We start from the raw sequence: 23,877 nt of genomic DNA on the forward strand, positions 1-23,877 counted from the left end.
TTTAAAGCGGCCTCTGGGTGTCTGCCAACGAGGAAGCGCCAACAGATTCTGCCCTCTCATCCTTACTCAGGGAAAAGCTGTCGAACAACACCAGGTTCACATATCAGCCTGCAGCCACTGGGACTTATCTGTGTCACTTCACCTTATTTCCAGCATTTCTACATTTCCATGGACTCGTGGGAAAGAAACTCTTTTTTATTATTATTATTTATTGGTGGTTATAATAAAAGAAGAAAAAAATCCAATGCAGTTATAGATGATTAGTTGTGCAAAATATACAACACTTTTCAAGCAGAAGTGTAATCACAGTCACCCACTTATAGACAAAAGGCCCGCCTCTTCAGGACAGTCGAGTCAGTCTGACACTTCCTCATTCTAGTATTCTTTTGAAATCTTATGGCTCAGGTATTTCCTCTTCCTTAAGTTCCTGAAAAGACATATGATATCTTAAAACCAAAGCGCAAAAGAGACTCTTTGTTTTTTTAACCCTATGTCACAATGAAAAACAAGATTTTTTTTTTACCCTGATCGTCCTCCGAGCTTCAGTCCTCTCCTCAAAGGAGACGGGGTCCTTGTTGAGTCGCTCCAGCTGTGGAATCTGCATAAGCACTCTTAACCGGTAGTCTGGTGTTTCCACCAGTGGATTCTCAGAAAGGACCAGCGCTCGCAGGGTTTTTGATACGAGGCCAAGGCTATGTAGGGCCTTTTCGTCTGTGATTGCATTGCCTCTAAGGAGAAGGACAGAGACGGGAACAGGAAAAATGGGTTCAATATCTGAGTACTATTAGATTATTTGGCGTTTTACAGCATATCTTAGCACACTATATGCACCTGACATTGAGGTATTGGAGACATTTCATGCCAGGGCTGAGGCCTTCCAGAGTTTCAAGCTGGTTGTTTCGTAGATGAAGGATGGCAAGACGCTCCAACTTCTCCAAACCCTCAAGACGTTTGATAGCATTTTGGGCCTCAAGTGAAAGCAAGAATAGTCACAAGCACTTTGTACTTTGGGTCACTGTGGTATAAAGACTGATGCTATTATTTGAACCTTGTGTTTTAAACCAAATTAACCTTCTTTTATTACCAGATATAATCGCCTTAAATTGGGGAGGTTGATGCCATCTGTGGTATCCAAGCAGTTTCCCCTCAGCTCCAGAGTTACCAGATTCACAAAGTGGCCAGTCTGAAAACCGCTCACTCGCTGAATACTATTACCTGCATGCAAGGTTTTAACATGTCACATCAAAATTTTTATCAAGCTATATATCAGACTTCTAATAATGTTTGATTAAAATCTTTCCAAAAGCAACGACAACAGGTGGGAAAGTAAATGCTCCTCTGATCAGGTGAACAATTCATATGACTTATTCTATCAAATATTTGGCTGAATATGTTGACTTTACTGGACATAAAATCAAAATGAGCAACCTGTAAGATTGAGGCTCTCCAGGGCAGGCCCAGCCAGGCCATCGAGGTTTGTTAGCCGGTTCACCGCCATACTCAACCACTGCAAATAGGTCAGTCCAGCAAAAGGCTGCCCTCTGAAGGATGCCACGGCATTACTGTCAACCTGCAAAAGAGTTGCACTGAAAATTCACAACCACTTGAAGTGAATGATGCGGAGGGCAAGACAGATATCCTTTTGTGAATATGTAAAGAAAAAGCTCCTTGCCTTCAGCCAAAGCAGCTGATTCAGAGATGCCAGAGGAGAAAGATCAGTGAGGTGGTTGTTGGATAAGTCCAGGAAACGTATGTGAATATAACTGCTGACTGCAGCCACCTCATCCAGTCCTCTAAGGAGTACAATGGTGAGAGAAACATTGACAACATCGACAGCTGAATTTTTTTTTTTAATCCAATCAGAAAACAGAACATTCCGGCATTGAATTAACCAAACTAAGACACCCAGTCTTGCTCTGAATGCGTTTTTTTCCAGCTTACTTTTCCTTAAGGTCCAGTTTGACAAAAGCATGCGCAAGTCTATTTCCTGTCCGGCATAGCAGTGAAAGCCCCTCACTTATGATTTCTTTGGTCAAATGGCGAATTTGTACCTGTGGAGTACATAAATAACATAAACGAGCACTGCGTGATCAGTGGTTTAAACTCACAAAATACTGTAAGATAAATGTCAAGTTGCATTTCATGCAGTGGTTTTTAAATGCAACAATGCTACTTCAGCATGGGGATTTGGTGACCTGCTGGGAAGCAGTTTGGATGCAGGTGGGGACCAACCCACCGATGAGTGTCCATGTGCTACTGTACCCGAGTCTGAATCTGCCACGTGCACACCTTCAAACCTATTCACTGTAAGTTGACCACCCACTTCAGCTCATTTGACTGCAGCATGTTGGGTTTTTTCTTCATTCATGGGGTAGACAAGATTATAGTAACGCTAATCATCGTCATCATGAAGTCAAACTTTTAGGTGAAACAAAAATCATGATTTGGGAAATGGATGTTCTCCTTAAAAAAGCAAGCGGCCACCTTTTGCTTACACCGGAATGGCCGCCGTTTGTTTCCCTCATAAATCTTTACTCAGTACCTTCTCGTCCTCTCCGTCTCCTTTAAGCGTGCCTTCCTCTCCCTCCACATCCGAGAGGCCTAAATATTCGTCCACGTCGGACATCCTGCTAAATTAGCCTTCTGTTTTGATACAAACTGTCACCCAACTTGGCGCTAACAGCCGACTGTCATCTTCCGACGAAACCAAATTTAACAACGAACTACGCCCCCCCAATAACCTTAGTTGATAGTTTGTAATAGTTTTAAAAAGTCTAGCACTCCATAAAGTCAGCTTTTCTCCCGTTTATATGCAGTAGCAGCTCACGTACGAACCGAGAAGAGTTTACAGGGCGTTACCATGGAAACACTTCGGCCTTAAGAGGAGGACAGATTCAGGAACCAAAGCGACTTCTGCCTGTCAGGATGTTGCGTTAGAAAAATTACCTCCTATATGGTTGGATGTGTTAATTTCCTCTTTTTTTTTTAGGTGAAAAACAAATACACAAATCTGGAAACTTGAGGTTAAAATGTTTAAATATTAGCCACTGGCTTGCTCATAAAAGACAGCAAAAAAAAAGACGAAAACGTGGTTTATGAATTCATTTACATGAGCTTAGCGAAACAGTCAAATGGAAAAATACAAAAAATTAAAATAAAACAACTTTCTCCCAAGATACATGTGAATTAGGTTGTTATTTCATACCTACAATATGTTAAATGGAGACACTCAAATATCAGTGAGTCTGGCCTTGTCCTGTTCGGTCTCACAGCCTGGCTGGTTGTATAAAAGTGCTCATACTAAAATGTACACAGTTCATGCCCATTTCAGTCATTCACTGAATGACAGGGCATACAGCATTAACATAAAACAAAACAAAAATCTGTGGTGCATAGACAATATTAGAAATGACCATTTGCTCACATTAGGTGTTGTACTGACCTCTCATTCTGAAACAGAGAACGTCCCCCCCCCCAAACAACATAAACCTTGTTTATCAAACACAAGCTGAATTTAGCTGGAACTAAAAGTTGAATTATTCAGGAAGCAAGCAAAAAAAAGGTGCAATTTGTGCAATATTGTGACATCTACTGCTACATGATCAGAACATGGGGTTATTACCACTCAGTGTTAGCATCGTTGAGGTAATTATAATGTCCACCCAAAATGAAGAAGATTTTATATGGATATCTGTGTGGTGTTAACGTTGAACAGTTGCACGTGAGGCTTTGTCCTTTCTTGGTTAAGAAGTTCACAAGGCCGGGTTACTCCACTTGCATGTTGCGTAGCAGAAGCCCTCTTTTCACACCTCCTTGCAGCATCCTTGCACCAAGACTTGTGCCTGTAATGCCATCGCTAAAAAGAGAAAGTAAACAGAACACAATGCTTAAGCAGACAAAAACATCACCTCCATCAAACATAGCTGCAGTGACTATATGATAGCCATACTTGAGAGAACAGTACACATTAGCAGCCACAACAAATTAAGCTTGTAAAAATTACTGTCACATCACTGCTGCTTACACGGGGCTAAACTTTCTCTTCTTGGGATCTGGAGGTTCTGGTCCATCTGTTAGTCTCTGCAAGAAATATATGAAATTATGAAATAATGTCAGTAAGAAAGAACAATACTATATAATACTGTATATACGTTACATCCGTAGTTTAAAATCAGCACATGAAGGTTGACCAACCTCTTTGCCAAGAGCTTCCACCTGGGCTCTTCTCTGCTCCAAGTTTTGCTAAAGGCATTGATAAAAAGGTGAAAGATAAGCCACAATTCAAGAGAAATGCCATTCAAACAGTGTTGGAGTCAAGTTTTGTTTTATGGTTTTCCATACAGAAGAAAATCAAACTATGGCTGCCCACCGCTCCAGTGTATGGCATCTGTCTCTATGAGTGTGTGACCCTGTGCGTGTGCATGTGTGTTCAGCAGGTGCCAAACTGGGTGGGTTAAAAGTGGAGGTGTATTTTCTGTGTATGACAAATAAATCTGATCTTAATCTTAATATCACATGCTGTGCATACGATGTAACAACCTTAATACGAGTATTGAAAGATGAATTTTATCATTTGAGAAGTGTCTGTTTGTGTAGAATTAGATTTAAATCACCTTATGGAGTTCAGAGAGCTGTTGATGCCTTATAAGGGCCTCCTTGCTAGGGAACTGCCTCCTACAGAGCAGACAGGCCAGTTTCACCCAGTCCGTCATTCTCCCTTCCTTCTCATCTTTCTCGCCTCCCTCCTCTTCACTGTCACTTTCTGCACTGTAGGCTGGGACCAGACCGAGCTGCTGAGGAGGTGACTGAGGAAAGACACGTGATCAGGTACGGATGATGGCATTATGCACAAAGCAGCTGAAAAACCAAGAGCATTTAAACGTCTCACTGTCACAAAAGAATAGGATGTTAAAAACACTGAGGAAACAAAAAACCTCCTTACTTCTGCACTTTGCCTGATCTGGTCCAGGAAACTCTGAGGCCTCTCAGACAGTGCCCCCTGCAGGACAGAGAAGATAGTTCAGACAATGAGGCGCTGTTTACATGCCCCTGCGCTTGTGGTACACGTGTTTTGTTAAGTTCCTGCACCTTTTTCTCCAGAACAGCGTAGCCCGCATCAGCACTTGCAGACTCTCTGTGGTCATCGAGGCGACTGTGGCCAGGTGCTCGTGTGTAACCAGGAGGGAGCGCTGTAGAGCCGACCGCAGGGGACGAAGAGACAGAACGCATGTTCTCCTTTTGTCTATTGAGACTCTTAGCCCAACGCTCCATATCTTTGGCAATCTACAAATATAAACCAGAAGAGATAAATGTAAAACATAAAAGATACTTTAAGATCAAAGAAAAAGAAAGGAATATTTTTTGTCACATTACGAGGTGACAAAACAATAAAAATGACAAAACTCAATAACTGCAATAATTACCTCTGTGAAATGCCAATTATTTTACCATACTTTGTTCATTCAGATTTTAAGTGTATTCAATTTTAAGTTGTCATTGTTTTTCTTTTCAGTATCGTGTATAAATAGGCTATATCCATATTATGTAAATGCATAAATAATCCACCTTTATCCATTAATACAGATAAAGCAAACAAATTGACTGGGAGTTACTGTATCTCATTTTGAATGCAATTTGTCAGTACTTTAACTTGTATCAAGTAGGCAGAGTACCTGTTGAGCAGTTTTATTCTTCGGTTTGTCTTTTTTCTCCTTGCTTCCAGTGGTGGAAAACATTGAGTCTGAGGAGGCCGCGCCATCCTTCGACGGACCACCTTCAGTAATTGATTGGCTGGCAGCAGGAATGTACGTGTGCTTCTCTCCATCCCAGTACATGTACTGCTGAGCGTGAGGGTTGTAGTAGTACTGCAGAGAAAAGAGATACACAAAACAAGACTGAAGCGCTGAGGAAGAAGGCACTCATGCAGAAAAGGAGCCTGTTGAACATTTAGACTGAAGTCAATTCATAGCGCACTCTTACCTGGGAATTTGGGTCATAGTAGAGTCCTGTGAATGGGTCATAATAATAGCCGGAGCTTTCATCATACTGGTATGTGGACACATCTGGCACAGCTGCAAATATAGAAACATTCTCTTCAGGGCCAGATTTCTGGTATTTCAATTCAATATTAGAAATTCCCCAGACAAAAAGCCTTACGGTATTGCTTCAGTTCATGTTGGGTGCCCGGGGTGGCAGGTTGACTGGGAGCAGCTGGCTGTGGTTTTCCCACTATCTCAACCTGTGAAGAGATACAGCTCTTAAAAAAAAAAGGATCATAATAGCGTTCAATAGTGCAAGGACACAAAACGGAAAAAGTAATGTCGTACCTGTGTGACTGGTGTGGTAGCAGCTGTGGTGATGAGAGCAGTCTGTGTATGAGGGAGAGGCAGCTGCACAACTGCCACACCAGATTTCACTGCCTCAGATGTAATGATAGCTGCAGATGAGCAAGTACAAACAGTTTGAAACAAATACATATAGATCATAAAGTACCGCTGTATGAATTTAAAAGCATTCGTCACACTAACCTGGGGCAGCTCCTGGTGTGTATGCCCCGTTCAGGGATGGTCCTGCACCTGGCAAGGCTGCAGCCCTGGTGTCTGCTTGGGCCTTGAAGGTTGTACCATCTAACCCAGTGTGCTCAAGCCCTTCCTGACTGTAGGTTACTGCTGCCCCCTGCTGATATACAGCCGCACCTGCACTCTGATCTGATCCATTCTGGGTGTTCTGAAAATAAATGTACAAATGGAGGGAAAAACAAACAAAACAATAAAATATAGAAATACACATACCATATAAAATTGTACACCCCCCCTGTTAGAACCAACAGGTTACCTGCGTCACAGCCCACTGTGCAGCAGCTATTGCTGTGCTGGCGACGGTAGCAGCACTCACTCTGCTACCATCCGTTACAAACACATCACTAGTGTCAAAAAGAGGCAAAGAGAGGGTTTCAGTGATTTAAGGTGTCATATTTACAGCAGAGCTTCACTGTTCATTTTAACAGTGACCATCAGCATGTTTAAAGTAATTTCCTCTAAAGATCATTCTGATTCCATTAAATTTCTAATCACAACATGGTGTCATTTTAAGCAGCGATGTGATTAACAGTGTAAAAGTGATTACATCCAGCCTTTTCCTTTGCACACAAATTTGTGTGCTGTGTCTTTACCGTTTAGAACCTTTGGCGAACTCTACTACAATAGCCTTCCCATCAATAGAGAGAGCTGGCTGGAGTGCCTGCAGGATCTGGAGAAGCTGCGATGCCTCCTGTTGACAAAACACACAATTTGCGTTAAGTGTGGGTCTGTGTATGTTTAGAATAAAACTGATTTCAAAATCAATCTGTACACAAGAGTAAATAGTATTTTGCTTATGGATTAATCCAGTCTGAAAAACAACTTTAATAAAGGCATAAATCAGTGAAAATATGCAGAACTTGTCAAAAGGATGGACACACCTACCTATTCATTTGGAATGAGTAGGTGTGTTCAGACCTTTGGCTCTCACTGCATGTGTAGCATCTATGCATGTGTGTGACATTTAAATTCTCACCACTATCGTAGAGAGCTGCAGAAAGGCAAAGCCCCTATTCAGGTGTGTGTGCTTGTCCTTGATTAGGCGAACGTTGGAAGGGGAGAGAGTGGCAAATGGAGCCAAGGCGGCCAAAATGGCTTCAACTGAGGTATGAGGGCCAAGATTTCTAAGAATCAGAGCTGTTGAAAAAGAGGATTAGAGAAAAATATATACTATAAAAACTATTTGTGAAAGCAAGTATCACATGATGTCCAGCTTTTGACTGTAAACACTGTAAGAGTCCCTCATAAATCATACTGAACAGCACTTCAAAACACAACACAGACATTTGTCCTATTACGAAATCATCAAAACTTAGAGTAGCTACACAGAAATGTTTGTTGGTGGAAGGTGTAATAGGAAGAGACTGCTATGGTGAGGAAAATGCCAGTTGATGTGCTCACTGTCATTGGCAACATCTGCCTGCTGCGTCGCCTGCCCTGGGGTGGCACTTGTGCCTGAAGACTGGTAGGGTGCTGGCAAGGGCAGTAAGCCTTGGGTTCCCTCTTTTTGAAGGACAACAGGCAAATCCCTCTGCAGCTGTGGAAGCTTCAGTTCAGCCTCTGCAGAGACACAATGAGCCATTTATGAATTCCTAACTAAAATAAAGAATAGCTTGGATATTTATAATAGCTCCTTCAAACTTTACCTGATTTAGGCACACTGCATTTGAAGCACTTCTCTCTTCTTTTAAAGTTTTGCACACCACACTGTTGAAATGTTACATGAGCTACTGTTAGAAGACCTCTTAAATGAGCTACTACAGTAAGTGCAGTAAGTATATGCAAACCAGTTCAGTTTTCATGTCAGGCAATGCAAACCTTGTTGCAGAGCCAGTCCTCATTGGCACGCGGTTTCGGTTCGCTGTAGTGCATTGAAACTCTCTGTCCCAAAATCAACAGCATTCCCTGCAGGAAAAAGAAATAGAAGGAGGGAGAACAAAGAACCACTATCAGTGCTAATTAGGCCACACATGTCACAGAGAGGCCTCATCTCACAAGAGAGAGAGAGTGAAAGGGACAGAGGGACAGAGAGAAACAGTACAAGCTGAGGCTGAAAGAAAGATAACACCAGAGAATTGCAACCTTCAGCTTTAGGAAATTCGGACGGACTGAGATGGTGTATATATAGCTTTGTAAGTGTCCTTTTTTTTTCCTAGTTCAACTGTGTCATCCCTCCCCCCTTAAGGGGAAACCTTTCACAGTTTTCCACACACCCCATACAAGTGTCACCACCTTTGGCCCCCAAAGAGACAAAAAAAAAAATTGTCCTATAAAGGTGTAATATTGACAGAAAAGTAAAAAAAAAAAAAAAAAAGAAACTGAGGCACTATTTTGTTTCTGATTCACCATATCAGGTCAAAGGTTCTATTCACACTGGCATACTATCCCAGAGGTGGTACTGTAAACTTAGGAAAGAGAAGTCCCGGGAGAAAGTGGTCCTCTTTTAAAGGAGGAGGTTATACTGGACAAAGGCCAGACAAATGTGGCTGGGATGGTCCATTTATGAACATTATGTCATTGGGACTTGGGTGGAAATGTTTAAAGCATGATTTTACATGAATTTGCAGATTTGGGAAATTTGTGAGTGTAAAATAAAAAATAAAAAAAATTTAAAAAAAGATAAATTTTCCCTCAAAACTGGAAGGCCTACCTACCTCAGGCACAAATACTATATTCCACTCTGTGTTTCTATGTTTCACTGGAAAGCATTATGTCCACATAGCGGCATGACGTGACTGTAAATCAAGTTAACTCATGTGTCCCACTGAATAAATCTATAAGTGTATTTGTGTCTGTGTAGGAGAGAGTGACCTGGTTGGTCTCCATCCAGCGGGTGGCCTCCTGTATGAGATTAAACTCGACGAAGGCGAATCCTCGGCTCTGACCTGGACACCGCCCAGCGCCATGGCAACCGAACAACAACAACAACAACATGACAACAACGCAGTGTTGGGGTTAGTGCTTCATGTACAGAGGAGAGAGAGACCCTGTATCAGCACTAATAAAATATATCATTGCATCTTCCCTCCTTCTCAAAGTCTCTGCAAGGGTGGGAAAATGCAATGTCAAGTAACTCAACAGGGTCAAGGAAAGAGGAGGAGAGAGAGAATCCTACCCACTCATCAGTCTGAGTCTGAGCTCTTTGGAATTCAGTGATGAAGCACCCAGGCACCAACCAAACACACAAACACACAAGCACACACAAATATCACTGCTACTTTGTGGGTCACAGTGCAGTCTTCTAGTCTAGGACTGTGGATGAACGTCTCATATTAAACACTCCACATTCTGAGCATGCACTGCTAGACATGATAGGTAACATTACAGAACACGTTTAGGTTTTCAAGTTTGATCAAAACAACTGCTTTTATGCACAAAGACAGAATTGCAAAAAGTTAATCATCTAAACACGTGTAATGAGAGTTACTCATCCTACAACACAAACAGTAATGTAGGTGTAAGAAGACAGCGTAGGGTTGGGGAGTGTAAGTGTGCCAGTGTCAGCTCGGCACACCTTACAGACAACCAGGAAGTTAGTGAAGTGAGAAATCTGTGATTTAAAAAAAAAAAATTTTAAAAAGACTTTCTGAGCAGTATGGATGACATTCATGTAGCTGAGCGGCAGCTGAAACACTTAAATCCGACCATTCACACTCAAAAAGGACTACAATGACATAAACACATTTTTCTTAAGAAGTTTATTCGTCTTTTGACACTATTAGCTTGTGAACAATGTTTTAGCTACTCAGGATGGATGAAACAATATAGCAAAAGGGTAAAGACAACATGAGAGCCTAGGTGAAAGGGAAAATTAATGCAATGAAGCAAACCTGGCTGTATGCATGCACTCGTATTAAAGGCAACATTAATTCCTTTCTAAAGCGTGCATCGATGTTGCCCTGTGAGCACAAGCACAAGTACAGGAACCAGCACACCAAAGTATGGAGGCAGAAATCAAATCAAAAGCCTGCTCTATATATGGTATATAAGTTATAAAGAAATGCTTTAAAGCAGCTGTCTAGTGCACTGTCAAGTGCTGTGAAAGACAGTAAGTAAAACTGTAAGAAAACAAAGGTGAAGATGCTTATTCATAGGACAGAAAACACAGAAAACAAAAAGGGAACATCACATAAAAGAGTGACAGAGTGGACAATGGATGGAACTGACACAAGGAGAGTAAAGAGCAAAACAAAAACTGCAAGCAGTCAAATCCTCACCTGAAGATTTGTTCCTCATAAGGCGAACCTCTCTCGGCTGAATTCCCTGCTCCTGAAGTTGTGCCCGGATCTATGAACGGAAAAGAAAATGTTTAGAGCCAATTACTGCTAAATCTATGCATCCATCTTTCCATTTTCTATACCCACTCAATCCAATTCAGGGTTGCAGGGAGATATACATGCAATATAATGTGAATATATAAATAAATAGATAAATTCCACCTCATTTGCAGTGGCACTAGGTGGCAGCATGCGAAGCATGATGATGTTGCTGGGCCTCTGGTTTTGGTCCAAATCTGCACGGTAGTCGTGGTCCCTCTGATCCAAGTCATCAATAGACAAGTCTGGGCCAGCAATTCCACATCCATGCTCTTCTGCCCTCACTGGAAAAGCCTGCATAAAGATGTGAAATCATAACTGATGCTGTTTGCAAAAAAAAAAAAACTTTAGTTGTCATAGAGTGCGGCTCTAGAATAACTTACCCTCCTTTTTCCCACCCCACGAGCGAACCTGTCCTCCTCTCTCTGTCTGCCCGTATTGAATTCCACCTGCTCAGGGTGGATACCAACGTGGCCCCAGGTGCCCTCCCTACTTCCTGAATTTGGGCCACTGTTCTCCAGAAAGCCTCTTCCGCCTTTACCCCGGCCCCTTTCCTGCAGGCCAATCCTTAACTGGTCAAACTCTCGCCTGGATCCATCTTCCTCTCTTTGAAGGATGGGATCAGCAAGATCAAGGTGTGACTGAGAGCAAGGGGGCCACAGGAGGCCTTTCCCCTCACGTCCAATGCCCCCTCTACCATTGCCTCTCTGATGTAACCCCTGACGATCATGGAGAAATCCTGATGGGAAGTCGTGTGCACCTGGCTGCTCATCGTGGCTGTATATCTCCTCTTCCAATCTGACATCATGTCCTCTTCCTGGATCCTCATCCTCAAGATCATAAGCACGATAGTCCATGTCCCGAAAGTTGTGATCATTGTGAGTGTTGCCATAGCGACCCATGCGATCACCTCGTCCAACCCTGTTGATCACAAGAGACAGAGTCAGAACCATGTCTGAGGAATAAAGAAGAAAGCTAGAAAAGTTAACAATTCACTCACCTTCGGTCATAGGCCATGCCGACCCAGTGACTCTGCTCCAAGTCTGTGTCCTTTTTTTGTTGTTGTTGACGTTTTTGGATCTGAAGCAGCAATGAGAATCAAAATGCATTTTACAGACTGCCTGTACTCACAAGCAACTACTTTACTGAAATGTAGCCTATGCTGGAGTCGTGTGCAAGGAGTTCACTGACCAGGTCAACTACATTTTTAATCCCAAAGACTTCAAGTTTGAAAAAAAAAAAGGACTTCTGTGACTGCTCAACAAACTACAAACAAAAAAGTAAAGAAATATGAGACTCTAAACCTCGCGTCACTAATAAACATGACAAGGCACAAGGCACGTACTCATATTTACAATCCATATCTGTGTATTTAACAATGACGAGCAGCGGTCATCTCTGTTAGCAGCCAAGCTAACTACTTTAGCCTGAGCTTGGCTAGCACGTCCAAGCTATATACGCTGTAAACAAACGGCTGTCAGCCGTTAGTAACACAACAGCAGTCGTATGCAGAATACAAGAAACAAAAACCGGCAACTCACGTCAACAACAATCGGTCCTGAAATGTCACGCTGAAGTCCAGGTGACAGGGGCGTTTAATTTTCAGTGAACCAAAGTGTAAAATGGCCACAGCAAGACAAGTCGGAGAGGGCGGGACCAACCCCCAGCACTGGTGTTTGATTGGTCTATAGAGCGTCAAAAAACGAATAACGACGATGATTGGACAATACAAAACAGGTTGGACCCGGAGTTCAAAACTTCATTACTGATAAACTGAGAGGATATGTAGCTTTATTAGAGTTCAAATTAATTAATCAACCCATTCTGAAGTCTGTTTCGGTAAGAATACCTTATGGAAAATATTTTCAATACGGCAACTATGAAAATAAATTAAATCAACTTACATAAATAAAATCTGTGCAAACATAGCAGACTTTAAATATTCAACATTCACAGCTGGTGAGACCTAGTAACTTTAACTTTATTCCTTGTACCTAAAACTGGTCATCATCGCACATAAATGTTTTTAGTCTTAAACAAATGTCATAAAAATTCCAACAAGCACTTGAAAACCTGACTTATTTGGTGCTTATTAAAGAGACTCTCTTTTAGGATCCGATTACTTGATCACAATTACACGATTCCCTACAAGCATGGCTTTGTAGAAATACCTTCTGTTTAAATGTGAACTCACAGAAGCAGATATTTCAAACTGGTTACGAGTGTTTTTATTTGGGAAAAGGTAAATTAATGCCAAAAATATAAAGAACATTGCAGTGATTATTTATGCATGAACGGATCAAAAGAACACATAAATACCTCACAACAAAAGAAAGCCATAATACCAGCTTTATTTCTTTGTTACCACGGTAACAAAGACTTAATAAATTTTGAAAAAAAAAAAGAAAAGAAAAACCTATTCTCAAGAACATTCTAGTACAGCACCCCGACCTCAACTTGCCATTAATCAAATGAGACGATACAACGGTTAAAATTTATTATTAAACCGACATAAAGTGATCATAACAGCAGGATTAAGAAAGATGATTAAAATATACTAGGAACATTTTTTTTTACATCAATAATAAAAAGTTACATAATACAACAAGGACAATGTCATTTAATAGGGAATGGGGAGCACGGAGAAAAAGGCAAACTTGAAATACACATCATTAACATGTCCTTACAAGATATTGTAAGACATACAGTACATAATGGACATAGTAATAAGATAAGCCTATCATCTATATGAAAGAATATTCAACTTATCAACTACACCGCTTGTGATTTGACCCACTGATTAACACAATCAAATCATTATCTGGTATACACAAAAAGAAAAAAATCCTAAAACTTAGAAGGTTAACCTGATTGTGCCTCTGGCTGTAGTTTAATGTTTTCCAGTAAAGTGAAAGTTTCTATGTCACTCTGAGTAGCTGTTAAATTTATTACCCCTCTGAGCCTTGAAATGTGGCCAACAGGGGTAACTTTGGCATGGAAACAAGGAGTTAGGTCAGTGATGCAAAAGGCTTTTTCCATGAATACAGTACATGACACATATGTTAATACACACAATCACACAAATATACACACATTCACTGCATGCAGAGCTGCACTGGAGAAAACCAACTACCACACAGCTGCATACACGCACTCTAGATTACAGGTAAGTAATACAGTATGGGAAAATGTCTCATACAATCTAGTTCAGGCATACCCCTGCATAGTGCCTGAGTCAGAAAATGGGCCTGAAGAAGCCAAGCCAGTGATGGGGAGAAAGGATTTGAAAATGTGAGGACTAGACACAACAAATGACAAACAATACCCCATTAGTTACCGATCTTTACCCCTCAACTTATTCTTCTTAACCACTGCTCTCAAGGCACTACACGTAGGCAATTCTGTGTAAGATCCACTGAGATCCACTGAGATCTAGACGTGGCCTTACCTCAAACCTATGCTAAAGTTACGTCTTTTTTTGTCATTTCACTCTCACGTTTCCATCGTCTTTGGCCTGATAAGGACCTTTTCTTAATTGGTTCCCCTCATGGCACAAATCAACCCCATTTAAAACTGCTAAATTTCAAATCCTTCCCCGACTTTACCACCTACCCTGAAGATTTCCAAGGTCTAAAAAAAGTTTTAACAGTTGCCAGATAAGTGGCATAGAACCTCATCTATAAACCAAGAAACAGAATGTAGAAGCATGTCAAATCATTTCAGATTTCTTTGACTTGCTGACGGTAATCAGGTGATCTGAAATTGGGCAACTCTTCTGTCCCACCCACGCAAATGGCGCCACCCCCCCTCCCATGTTAAATGTCAGTGGAAGCAGCCTTCTTCATCTGTGCTTAAGGACAGCTCCCTCTCTTCCTGGAGCCTATAACAGTACGCAAATGGGCTTCTTCCTATTTTTCTTGGCCTGCAACGCTGCCCTAGTCGCCATCTCAAAGACTTCCCTGACACCATCTTTGGTTTTGGCAGAACACTCCTGGTAGCCGTAGGCACTGATGCGGTTTGCCATCTCTTTGCCATCCTCAAATTTAACTGGCTCCTGAGGACACATGTAATATCGGTGAACTTTTTGGCACAAGTTTTGAAAAGACATGCACAGTGTACTACAACGGTTAAGATAAAAAAAACACACCTGTTTCATTTTGGCAAGTTCTCGTCTCGTGTGCTCATCGTTGCGCAGATCTTTTTTGTTGCCCACCAGGATGATGGGAACATTTGGACAGAAGTGTTTCACTTCAGGAGTCCACTTTTCTGGAATATTCTCTGCAGGGAGTAGTAAGAAAAATTATACACATGTATCAATTTACTCCTACAAATGTGCTCAATACATAGCAGGCTGAGTGTTGCTCGTCTGGCACCTAAACTGTCGGGACTGTCAACGGAGAAGCACATGAGGATAACATCAGTGTCGGGGTAGGAGAGAGGCCTCAGTCGGTCATAGTCTTCCTGACCTGCTGTGTCCCAAAGTGCCAGTTCTACCTGAGAAAAGGCAGACAGAAACAAAGCTGCTTGAAAAGAAGGATGACTGAATAAAATGGAAATTGTTTAATCCAATCCATGTAACCATACCACTTTAAATTGGGAGAAGAAAATCATGACTAAACTGTTGATGGCTCAAAACAAGGAGACTCACATAAAGTCTATTATAACAGTATCTACTTAGCTATGGAAGGTCATGACTAGCCGCATTGCACGAATGTAGTGCTGTTCGTTTTTAGTGGTTGTTGATGAAAACACTCGACACAAAAAACTGATCAGCGACCAATTTGATCATTGTTTAGATCAGATTTGTCGCCGATTAGATGAAAAAAGAGACTTGTTCTACTTTCTTTGCCATTTTTCCTTTGTATATGAAAGCAAACTAAATAATGTTGCAGCTCCATCACAGGTCAAAAGCATGTTCTAATAATTCACTAATCATTTAAGTACATGTTTTTGAAATATAAACAAACCTGTGATAGCTTAACCATGCAGCGGTTTCAAGTGATTCTAACTGGGTTTTGACCCGTTTGTTAGATCACATGCAGGATCTGGTAATATCCCTTTAGGCTGCAACGCTTTAAAATAGGCAACCCGGCTCTGAAAATGTCCTTTTGGTCTCTGAGACACTGGCAAATAGTTTTCACCATTTTATCATAAAGTTAATCAAGTAAAGACTCATAAGATTAATCATTAATTAAAATGGTTGTTGGCTAGTAACCATGGCAGCTTTGTATTTAGAAAATTAAATACATGGAATTCACAAAGTTATTACGGTTCTGACAACCAGAAAGTGCGTTGTTTTGTCATTTTAAACTGTAATTGCTCAATTTGCTATAATACTGTGCGTTTTTTCAGACCCTGTGCAATCCCAGCTAGTTTACTGCAACCTGTGTGACAGCATCTCTCACCTGTTTTACATCCACTTCAATGTCTGCCACATAATTCTCAAACACTGTGGGGACGTAGACTTCTGGGAACTGGTCCTTACTGAAGACAATGAGCAGACAGGTCTTCCCGCAAGCACCATCTCCAACTATCACCAACTTCTTCCTGATAGCAGCCATCTCTGGAAAAAAAAGGATAAGATTAACAGCAACGTTATTGTTGATGTGACAACAAAGCACAACTCTGCATTAGCAAAGTAAAGCAGACACAATCCTCCGACTGAATAAGGAACAATTACAGAGCTTTGCTATACTTTCCCCCTGGTTGGCACTTGTCTCAGCACGGATCCGGATCGATCTCCTTCAACCACATTTCCATGATGATGATGATAAGACGTCTAAAACAAGAATGAACCAGGTGGCTAACACACAGAGTCCCTCGGGGGTGTAAAACACAAGACTTAATATTTCCGTGCAATGTTCCCATTCCGGCTGAGAGTCTAAACAGTGCAGTCCAGGCCTGTCAAACCAGACAGCATTTGCTAGCAGGAGAGCTAACGGTGCTTCCCATGTTTCTGAAAGCTGTCATTGAAGCTATTCTCTATCAAATCACAACGACAACATTTGTGGCGCTATTTACAAAATTGTGTGACTGAACAGAAACTCGTAGGAGGGCTTAAAAGCTGTCGTTGCTTGAAATTACCTTAATGTTTCTCTGTCCGCTTTTCTCTTCTTCCTGACCGACTGGAAAACTCCGCCCACCGCTTGTGCGCATGTGCACAGCCGCGTCACGTGTCAGCAGGTTGCGGCACCTTGCCAGTGGAGCAGGCGCATGTTATCTTATTAAACTGATGTCTGGTTCTTTGAACACTGTTGACCTCCACAGGGCTGTCTAACCTTACATCAGGTTGCATGGATGTTTGTATGTTCTTAGTTTTTAAAAGTAAATAAAACAATTCAACGTATCTCAAAATAAAGATACAGCTTTATTCTCTATTACATATAGATACATATACACAAACACTAAGACTTTGGTCTGTTTCAGATTTCGATAATGTATTACATTAACGCGTGCGATTATTGCATAGGTCGGATTTATTAGCTAAAAATTAAATAAATAAATAAAAACAAAACAAAATAAAAACTAATTAAAGGGGGTTCCACAAGCGCCCATAAGACAATTAATGATATTTCGTTCACGTTTTCAAGTGAAAAAGGGAAATGCAAAAAACAACCACGCATTACACGCACTTGGTAAGTGCAGTGATGGTTTTCGGTGCTTGAACCTTATTTTTTTTCTTATTAGAAAAAATAAGCAATCATCGTGGCACTGGTCCTGTTACCTATACTGTCAAATAATAACTTTAGACAATTATTGTGTTAGTAACTCAATAGTTCATACTTAACTCGTGATTGCCTGTTAATGCAGATCAGCTCTGGTCGTTGGATTGATTAATTCCAGAGACTGATGAAATCAATATCAACGATAAAGTCACCTCCGCCAGCCTGAACAGTGAACAACTAGGTGTTCTATTAAAACATTGATTTAATTTATGTATCAGTAAGATTGAAAAGTAATTGTGGCGTATGCTGAAGTTTCAGAACCCTGGACCCCCTATGACCACATAATTCTATTTTAACTTAATAGGTCCTCAGCTCTCATTTCTAACACCTCAGGCTTTTCCAGGTGTTGCTTTTCAAGCTTCAGATGTTGACTGATGATGTTCCGGGAGAGGTTTCCCTCTTGATGACAGTTTGAAGAACACAGGCTTTGTGCGTCAACGCTGCACAGCTCCTCCAGTGTGGGTTATCTGTCCCGTAGCTCCTTTTGCAGGCAATTTCATTTTTGCTTGTCTCAAAAGTAATCCTCTGGATCTTGATCTGGAACTCCCACATTTTTTCACATTAACAGCACATTAGCATTTGAAAAAAAAAATCGTTTTAATGTGTAGTTGCTGCCAAGTTTGCGGGTCATTCTTTTTTCACTTAATTTGACTTTTGACTCAATGTCGCAATTCGTGACATGTTCAAAATTCATTTTTGTTTATTTGGGTTTATTTGAGCAAGCATGAATGATTATCGTACATTAAGAGCTCTGCATCATGTGCAAGCACATCACTTCATCAGTTAGCTTACTGAGATGATTCAAAAGCACACCCAAGACTTAAGCTCTGTAAAAGTGAGCGTGGCTTCCGTCTCTCTCTCTTCCTCCTCCTCATAGTTTGAGGTAGTGCCTGTTGGTTTTCACTGTCGATGTCCGGGTTTCAGCACTGCTTCTTCTAATAGTTTCTATGGACACTGGAGGTAAGTCTGTTCTGATTGGCTGCCTGGCTCAGCCAGTCGTAGATCTATTTCCTGACAGTGGCGGTGCTGTTGCTGCGCTGGTAGAACAGCACGTAGGCTTGATTGGTCTGAAGCTGGTTCTCTGTGAGTGGGGTTACGCTGTAGGTGGATACATGGAAAGAAATTGTGAGCAGCTGCTCCAGCTTTGCGCAAAAGGTGCGAAACTTTCTATAGCACTTGCAACGTGCAGTTGTCAGAACTTTGAGTTTTGAGTAAAAACCTAATGTTATGCGTGCAGGGAAAGTTTCACCTGGAGTCATTGTAGAAGCACCAACCATTCTCATCGAAACAGCAGGCTGTGTAATGGCCCATGTTCACCGTCCCCGCATGGTTACATATTGCATATAAATCATACAGAACTGAGCCTGCAGAGACAAACAGGAACACAAACATTCAAGCCATTTTTCAGAACTACATTTAGACTATGAAATACTTTTACACCTGTTTTTAGCAGGTCAACAAAACAGTAGTCTAGTTACAGTAATCAGGATATGGTCCCGTTGTACAGAAACGGTTTAACTTAAAGATGGATTTTGTATTTTTGGGCTTCAAAAGTGATTACCACAAGGGGGCAGAATTTTACCGGGACAGTTGTAATGTTCTATTCCCACTCAACATGTATTAATTCAGCTGTCATTTCCTTATATATATGTATATAATATATTCATTTGAACACTTTGCTGTGAATTGTTTGCAGGCAGTAATTGGCTGAAGTTTGGTACCAGTGGACATCATCATTCAATAAGTTCCCTCCTTCGCGATACTTTTATTTCAGGTGTCTTTAGTTGTTGTTTGTTTTTAGATCTTTCTGTCTTTGTCATCAGTAAGTGAAATGCAGCTCAACGAGGTCAGGATGAGGTGACTGACTCAGCCTCCACAACAGCCCTCTTTTTTTAATCTTCAAAGAATCTAGGTTGCTCCCCAGTATGTTTTTGGGTCACTGTTAGTCTGTACGATGAAGCAACCTCCAGTCACTTTTGTATTTGGCTAAATCTGAGGGGACAGTACATATTCATCATCTGTCTAAAGAATGCTTCTCTAGAACTTTTCTGGCTTTTATAAGATGTGTATATGTTCAAGCCTTTGAACATGCTCTACAGTGTCCCCATCGATGTTCCTTCTGACTGACATGCTTTGTTTCTGTCTGAGGAGAGCTCCTTTCACCACACGTTGTGGCTTTAAAATGCTAATGCAAAAAATGTACACCATCACAATGTAATCATTTATGAAGTACTTAAATAGCCTGTGATGTAATTTATTTCACCATTTTTTCACCAATCAATGAAATGTTTTCACAACTGTTAAGCAAAAATATCAATACTTATTGTGCAAGTTTATATCATATGACATTTTCCTTCATTAAATCATTTTTCTCCCACAAAATGGTAGTAAATCTGCTCATTATCATCTCTTTCTCCACATCTCTTCTGTTTCACTTACCTATCATTTCTTAAAACAAAAACCCAGAAAACAAGCTTTTGGATGACTCGTTAACAAGGCATCCTCTTGATGCCTTGTTAGTTCTCTCAAAAAGTGTCAAAGAGTTAAAAGCCCTGTTTGTGTAATCTTTCCTGTACATTTGATCACTTCCTTCCTTTGAAAACAAATTGCATGACGAGCCACAAACACAGTTAACTCGAGCATGTAGATGTGCAAACTAAAAGAAAGCTTCCATTACCGCAGTCAACAGGGCCGTAGGGTCCAAGGTCCAGGTTAGTGAGTGGGAAAGACACATACACTGTGCTTTTACTGATAGACCACCGTGATGTTGTGAAACGATTCAGATCTGATCGGGACTGTTAAGCATCAGTATACATTTTTACACGTAAACATCACTATTTTTTTCATAATATAACATAATACATAAACGATAGATGTTGCCAAGGATACGGATCACTATAACCTGGGGAAACCTCTGAATGGACAGCCGCTTCGTGCACTCCGTGCGCCTGTTACACCGCTCACACATCTGAAAAAAAGGGAACACACACGCAGCTCACGCTTTTAAAACATTTCCAAATACACAGACATGTTTAACACATTTAACACTTATCCACGTATCCCATCGGGGTGCCTTTCAGAATAACATTTAACTTGTTCGAAGGCTGCTGTACGAACAAAATTTAATTCAAATGTAACATTTGAAATAAAAGGATCAGACCTAAGTTAAAAATAATAATACAATTTATAACTCATCTGTTCCACTATTTAATAATTAATCCATTAAACTTACTTTTGCTTTTTCTGTCTTTTGTAGTGTTTACTGCTGAAAATGTGAGGTGCTTTGAAATGTTCCTCCTCTGTAAACATCTATGAAGACTATCTTTTGCTTATCACATGATGAAAAGATGAAAACAAAATTAGGGACAATTAGGGGCTTTCTGTTGCCTGCAGTTCAACGACACAATTTAAACACAGACATGTAATGACTGAAACTAACACATTAGAAGGGTCTGTGTTCACACAGACACACACATGACCGCCTGTAGCTTCTGTGTTAACTCACTGGTGAATTCTCCTTGTCCAGTTTCTCCTCCTGAGAGAAGAGGTCCAGGCACTCCCGCAGCGTCACCCCCCCCCCAGAGCTCCTCTTGGGGATCGGCAGCGACAGATCACAGAATACATCGAATGTGTTGGAGTAGTGCGAGCAAACTGAGCAATGCAGTGAGCTCCGCAGCTGGCCTGAGAACAGGTCTGTCAGGAGAGGAGCAAAAAGTGAGCACTGGTTGCCATCTGTGAACCTTTTCTACGGATGAAGCACCATTGCTGGATTGCCCTCCTCACCTACTATTATGCTGTCATCCCTCTCCAAGTGTTTCTTCCACATGGCTGCTGCCTCTTCCGAAATTCTACAGAAGATCAGGAATGAGAGACAGAGAGCAAAATGTGGTCACGAGAGTGGTCAGCAGAGTTTGAAAAATAGATTTTTCTTGTCATACACACACCTAAATCTGACATATTTTTGCTCAGGCTCCTTCCCAGTCCTTCTGGTGTTGGGTCTTCTGTTTATTTCAGTGTGCAGCTTGTCGAGTAGGAACCGAAGGAACTCCTGAGCATCCTGTTGACTGAATTAAACAGAGGCAGGAGCACATGTTACTTTTGGTAACATTGTCTTTCGACCCATCTACCTTTATTTGTTTGCAAAGAGGTTACATCGCCCGTGCCAAACTTTCATGAAGAGGTACTATTGACCTTGAGAAAAAAAAAAGAATAATCCACATTTTTACCTGTAACCACTGAAGTAAGGCACCGCTTCTTTGAAAATACTGTAAAACTGGCGAGGATTTACAACCGTGTCTCCTTCGTTTACGTCCCACAGGCCTAACAGAACCTGAGAGAAGGCTGGTATGGAAAGACAGGCAGCAATGAGGGGAGGTGAAAGCTGGACCTGGGAACAGAGCGCGGCCGAAAAGACAAACTTACCTTCCATGAGCTTAGAGTCTTCTTTTGAGAACTTCTCATGCTTGTAAGACTTTAGGAGACAATAGTTCCGCAGGCCACAGGTATGTGACAAACACTGGAACACTGCGTTCAGGAAACACTGATACAAAAGCAAAGTAAAGAGGGGAGTCAGCATCATGATGCATAACGTATTCTGGTAATTTGATAGCAAGTCTTTCAAAGGCTGCGTCTGTCATCTTTTAACACTCACTGTGTTTCCTATGTTTCTAAGGCCAACCCTTCCACTTCCCAAGGCGAGTGGCTCTTTCTGCAAAGATGAAGAGACACCTGAACCTTAAAACCAGATCTATAGCTCTGTTGCATGTGCAGGTGCAGTATGTTCCCACATGTTTGTGTGTCCTACTATTTGACCCCTGGCTGTGCTCATGCTATACGTGACTGTCTGTCTGCGTTAACATGTTCGCATGAGTGTAACTTTGGCAGGACAGATTTAGCCTTCTTATCTCATTAGCATAACAAGAGAGTCTAAAATAAGGTCAGTCTCCAGCACTCATCCTATTAGAGACCACAAGGAGTGCTGACAGGTGCGTAAACACGTGTGTGTTGATGTGTATTGCGTCTTAATATCTTCACGTGATTTCTTTGTTTGTTTACAGTTCTTGTGAATGTCCTCTTAAATCTACATTAAGGACACACAGTCAAGACCCTTTGAGCAATAAAGTGAAGGTTTATCTTGTGTCGTTTTGTTCACACCTCATTGTCAGTGACCAGAAGCAGACCCATCAGCGATGTGTAGAGTACAGACTGGGAGATGTCGGCTGTTTCTCTCTGGAGGCCCTTCTGAGAAACCAGCGTTCGACACAGCGCCTCACAAGAGCTCTCCACATTGACACCACTGGAACCAGGCATCTTATTATAATGGCAAACCCCTGTCTGAGGAGGCAATCAACAGGGGGCTCGAGACAGACAGAAGGCCTTCCCAGAGTTGTGTAAGTCTCGTGGTTCGTACCTGAGACTAAGGGGGTGTATCTCCTATCTTTTTTTCACATGCAGGTGAAATTGGTGAGGATGCAGTGGCAGAATGTAAGCTGTGCGACCACGTGAAACAGTCCCCCACTCATTCAAATAACGAAGCACAATGGAGTCGTGTTCTGCCTTTCCAGGAAAATGACGGGGGTCGACATTCACAGCTGTGAGTAAAAGAACAGGTCATTTGTGAATGAGCATCTAATTTGCTAAATCCTCTTCTTGTTTCCATCGAGTTCATCAGCTCCACCTCACAAACTCTATGGTGAAACTTTTGCATGCAAGAGACCTTTAAAAGTGAAGATCTAACAGAGCTACTGTGATAAATAAAAACATTAACATATGCATCTACAAGAAAAGATTTTTTAGACTACTCACACCAAGCTTCATCCACAGCTAAACCTCCATAAGAGACTCAGTTATATAACCAAAAATACATTACAAGCAACAACAACCAACCAATGCCATCCCAGCGTCAGTTTATGAAGGTAAAAGGTAACAACTAACAAACAAAGTAAGTTTTCTGAGAAGTATAGGAATATTAAACAGAAATATTAACAAATACAGCGAGCGATTTGGACTCACCTGATCACTTTGCCTTTCTATCTGTGGACAAACTGTCCCAACCAAACTGTTCCCATCATCTGCTGAGCTGTTAAAAATGCATAAGGGCACGTCTACAGTTTCACTGTGAGCTAGAACTGAAAGTCTACCTCTCTCCTCTGTCCTGTCACCGATGTCACAGAGAGAAAGACTGGGAGACAGAGAGGGTGACAAACAGAGAGGGAGGGAGGATAATCATCTCTAATCTTTTCTCTGTAGATCTTGTTG

At 41.3% G+C, this 23,877-nt stretch overlaps 4 protein-coding genes across 4 annotated transcripts; all 4 read right to left on the reverse strand.

The window, feature by feature from the left end:
• Positions 1 to 223: 223 nt before the first annotated feature.
• On the reverse strand, positions 224 to 3,024 carry lrrc23 (leucine rich repeat containing 23). Its single transcript, XM_072366192.1, has 8 exons — positions 2,543 to 3,024; positions 1,942 to 2,051; positions 1,673 to 1,793; positions 1,429 to 1,570; positions 1,085 to 1,215; positions 832 to 968; positions 524 to 728; positions 224 to 427 (listed from the first exon to the last, which is right to left on the reverse strand). The coding sequence occupies exons 1-8, from the start codon at positions 2,624 to 2,626 to the stop codon at positions 395 to 397; spliced, it is 963 nt and encodes a 320-aa protein (XP_072222293.1). The 5' UTR covers positions 2,627 to 3,024; the 3' UTR covers positions 224 to 394.
• Positions 3,025 to 3,076: 52 nt separating this feature from the next.
• Positions 3,077 to 12,547, reverse strand: rbm10 (RNA binding motif protein 10). The gene is made up of 23 exons (XM_072366188.1): positions 12,436 to 12,547; positions 11,895 to 11,974; positions 11,278 to 11,815; positions 11,018 to 11,188; positions 10,796 to 10,865; positions 9,390 to 9,463; positions 8,397 to 8,483; positions 8,225 to 8,285; positions 7,980 to 8,138; positions 7,555 to 7,715; positions 7,172 to 7,269; positions 6,835 to 6,922; positions 6,528 to 6,726; positions 6,327 to 6,436; positions 6,157 to 6,238; positions 5,980 to 6,071; positions 5,673 to 5,864; positions 5,089 to 5,283; positions 4,943 to 4,999; positions 4,614 to 4,805; positions 4,195 to 4,242; positions 4,025 to 4,080; positions 3,077 to 3,856 (listed from the first exon to the last, which is right to left on the reverse strand). The coding sequence occupies exons 2-23, from the start codon at positions 11,909 to 11,911 to the stop codon at positions 3,766 to 3,768; spliced, it is 2,838 nt and encodes a 945-aa protein (XP_072222289.1). The 5' UTR covers positions 11,912 to 11,974; positions 12,436 to 12,547; the 3' UTR covers positions 3,077 to 3,765.
• An 829-nt stretch (positions 12,548 to 13,376) lies between these two features.
• Positions 13,377 to 17,063, reverse strand: LOC140271124 (rho-related GTP-binding protein RhoA-C-like). The gene is made up of 5 exons (XM_072366193.1): positions 16,979 to 17,063; positions 16,300 to 16,457; positions 15,268 to 15,388; positions 15,042 to 15,172; positions 13,377 to 14,948 (listed from the first exon to the last, which is right to left on the reverse strand). The coding sequence occupies exons 2-5, from the start codon at positions 16,453 to 16,455 to the stop codon at positions 14,775 to 14,777; spliced, it is 582 nt and encodes a 193-aa protein (XP_072222294.1). The 5' UTR covers positions 16,456 to 16,457; positions 16,979 to 17,063; the 3' UTR covers positions 13,377 to 14,774.
• A 1,405-nt stretch (positions 17,064 to 18,468) lies between these two features.
• Positions 18,469 to 23,249, reverse strand: usp21 (ubiquitin specific peptidase 21). Its single transcript, XM_072366191.1, has 11 exons — positions 22,774 to 23,249; positions 22,271 to 22,327; positions 22,042 to 22,159; positions 21,846 to 21,960; positions 21,564 to 21,683; positions 21,403 to 21,467; positions 21,125 to 21,312; positions 20,509 to 20,587; positions 20,297 to 20,404; positions 18,869 to 18,983; positions 18,469 to 18,717 (listed from the first exon to the last, which is right to left on the reverse strand). The coding sequence occupies exons 1-11, from the start codon at positions 22,927 to 22,929 to the stop codon at positions 18,624 to 18,626; spliced, it is 1,215 nt and encodes a 404-aa protein (XP_072222292.1). The 5' UTR covers positions 22,930 to 23,249; the 3' UTR covers positions 18,469 to 18,623.
• Positions 23,250 to 23,877: the final 628 nt, after the last annotated feature.

Source organism: Leuresthes tenuis, unplaced genomic scaffold (assembly GCF_036924035.1).
Source record: "Leuresthes tenuis unplaced genomic scaffold, fLeuTen1.0.hap1 SCAF_16, whole genome shotgun sequence".
NCBI classification, from domain to species: Eukaryota; Metazoa; Chordata; class Actinopteri; order Atheriniformes; family Atherinopsidae; genus Leuresthes; species Leuresthes tenuis.

What these genes read in the sequence shown, in the direction of transcription:
- usp21 (XM_072366191.1), bottom strand. Translation starts at nt 22,929, where the DNA reads ATGCCTGGTTCCAGTGGTGTCAATGTGGAGAGCTCTTGTGAGGCGCTG. An exon ending in CTACGGCCCTGTTGACTGCG is followed by an intron (nt 18,984 to 20,296) that starts GTAATGGAAGCT and finishes TTGTCTCTGCAG; the next exon opens with GCTCAGTTCTGTATGATTTA. An exon ending in TGCTTCTACAATGACTCCAG is followed by an intron (nt 18,718 to 18,868) that starts GTGAAACTTTCC and finishes ATCCACCTACAG; the next exon opens with CGTAACCCCACTCACAGAGA.
- lrrc23 (XM_072366192.1), bottom strand. Translation starts at nt 2,626, where the DNA reads ATGTCCGACGTGGACGAATATTTAGGCCTCTCGGATGTGGAGGGAGAG. An exon ending in AAACTGGACCTTAAGGAAAA is followed by an intron (nt 1,794 to 1,941) that starts GTAAGCTGGAAA and finishes TGTACTCCTTAG; the next exon opens with AGGACTGGATGAGGTGGCTG. An exon ending in CTCCAATACCTCAATGTCAG is followed by an intron (nt 729 to 831) that starts GTGCATATAGTG and finishes CCTTCTCCTTAG; the next exon opens with AGGCAATGCAATCACAGACG.
- LOC140271124 (XM_072366193.1), bottom strand. Translation starts at nt 16,455, where the DNA reads ATGGCTGCTATCAGGAAGAAGTTGGTGATAGTTGGAGATGGTGCTTGC. An exon ending in TTGAAGTGGATGTAAAACAG is followed by an intron (nt 15,389 to 16,299) that starts GTGAGAGATGCT and finishes GCCTTTTCTCAG; the next exon opens with GTAGAACTGGCACTTTGGGA. An exon ending in TGACAGTCCCGACAGTTTAG is followed by an intron (nt 15,173 to 15,267) that starts GTGCCAGACGAG and finishes TACTCCCTGCAG; the next exon opens with AGAATATTCCAGAAAAGTGG.
- rbm10 (XM_072366188.1), bottom strand. An exon ending in CTACCACACCAGTCACACAG is followed by an intron (nt 6,239 to 6,326) that starts GTACGACATTAC and finishes ATCTCTTCACAG; the next exon opens with GTTGAGATAGTGGGAAAACC. An exon ending in TGGAAGCTCTTGGCAAAGAG is followed by an intron (nt 4,081 to 4,194) that starts GTTGGTCAACCT and finishes TATTTCTTGCAG; the next exon opens with AGACTAACAGATGGACCAGA.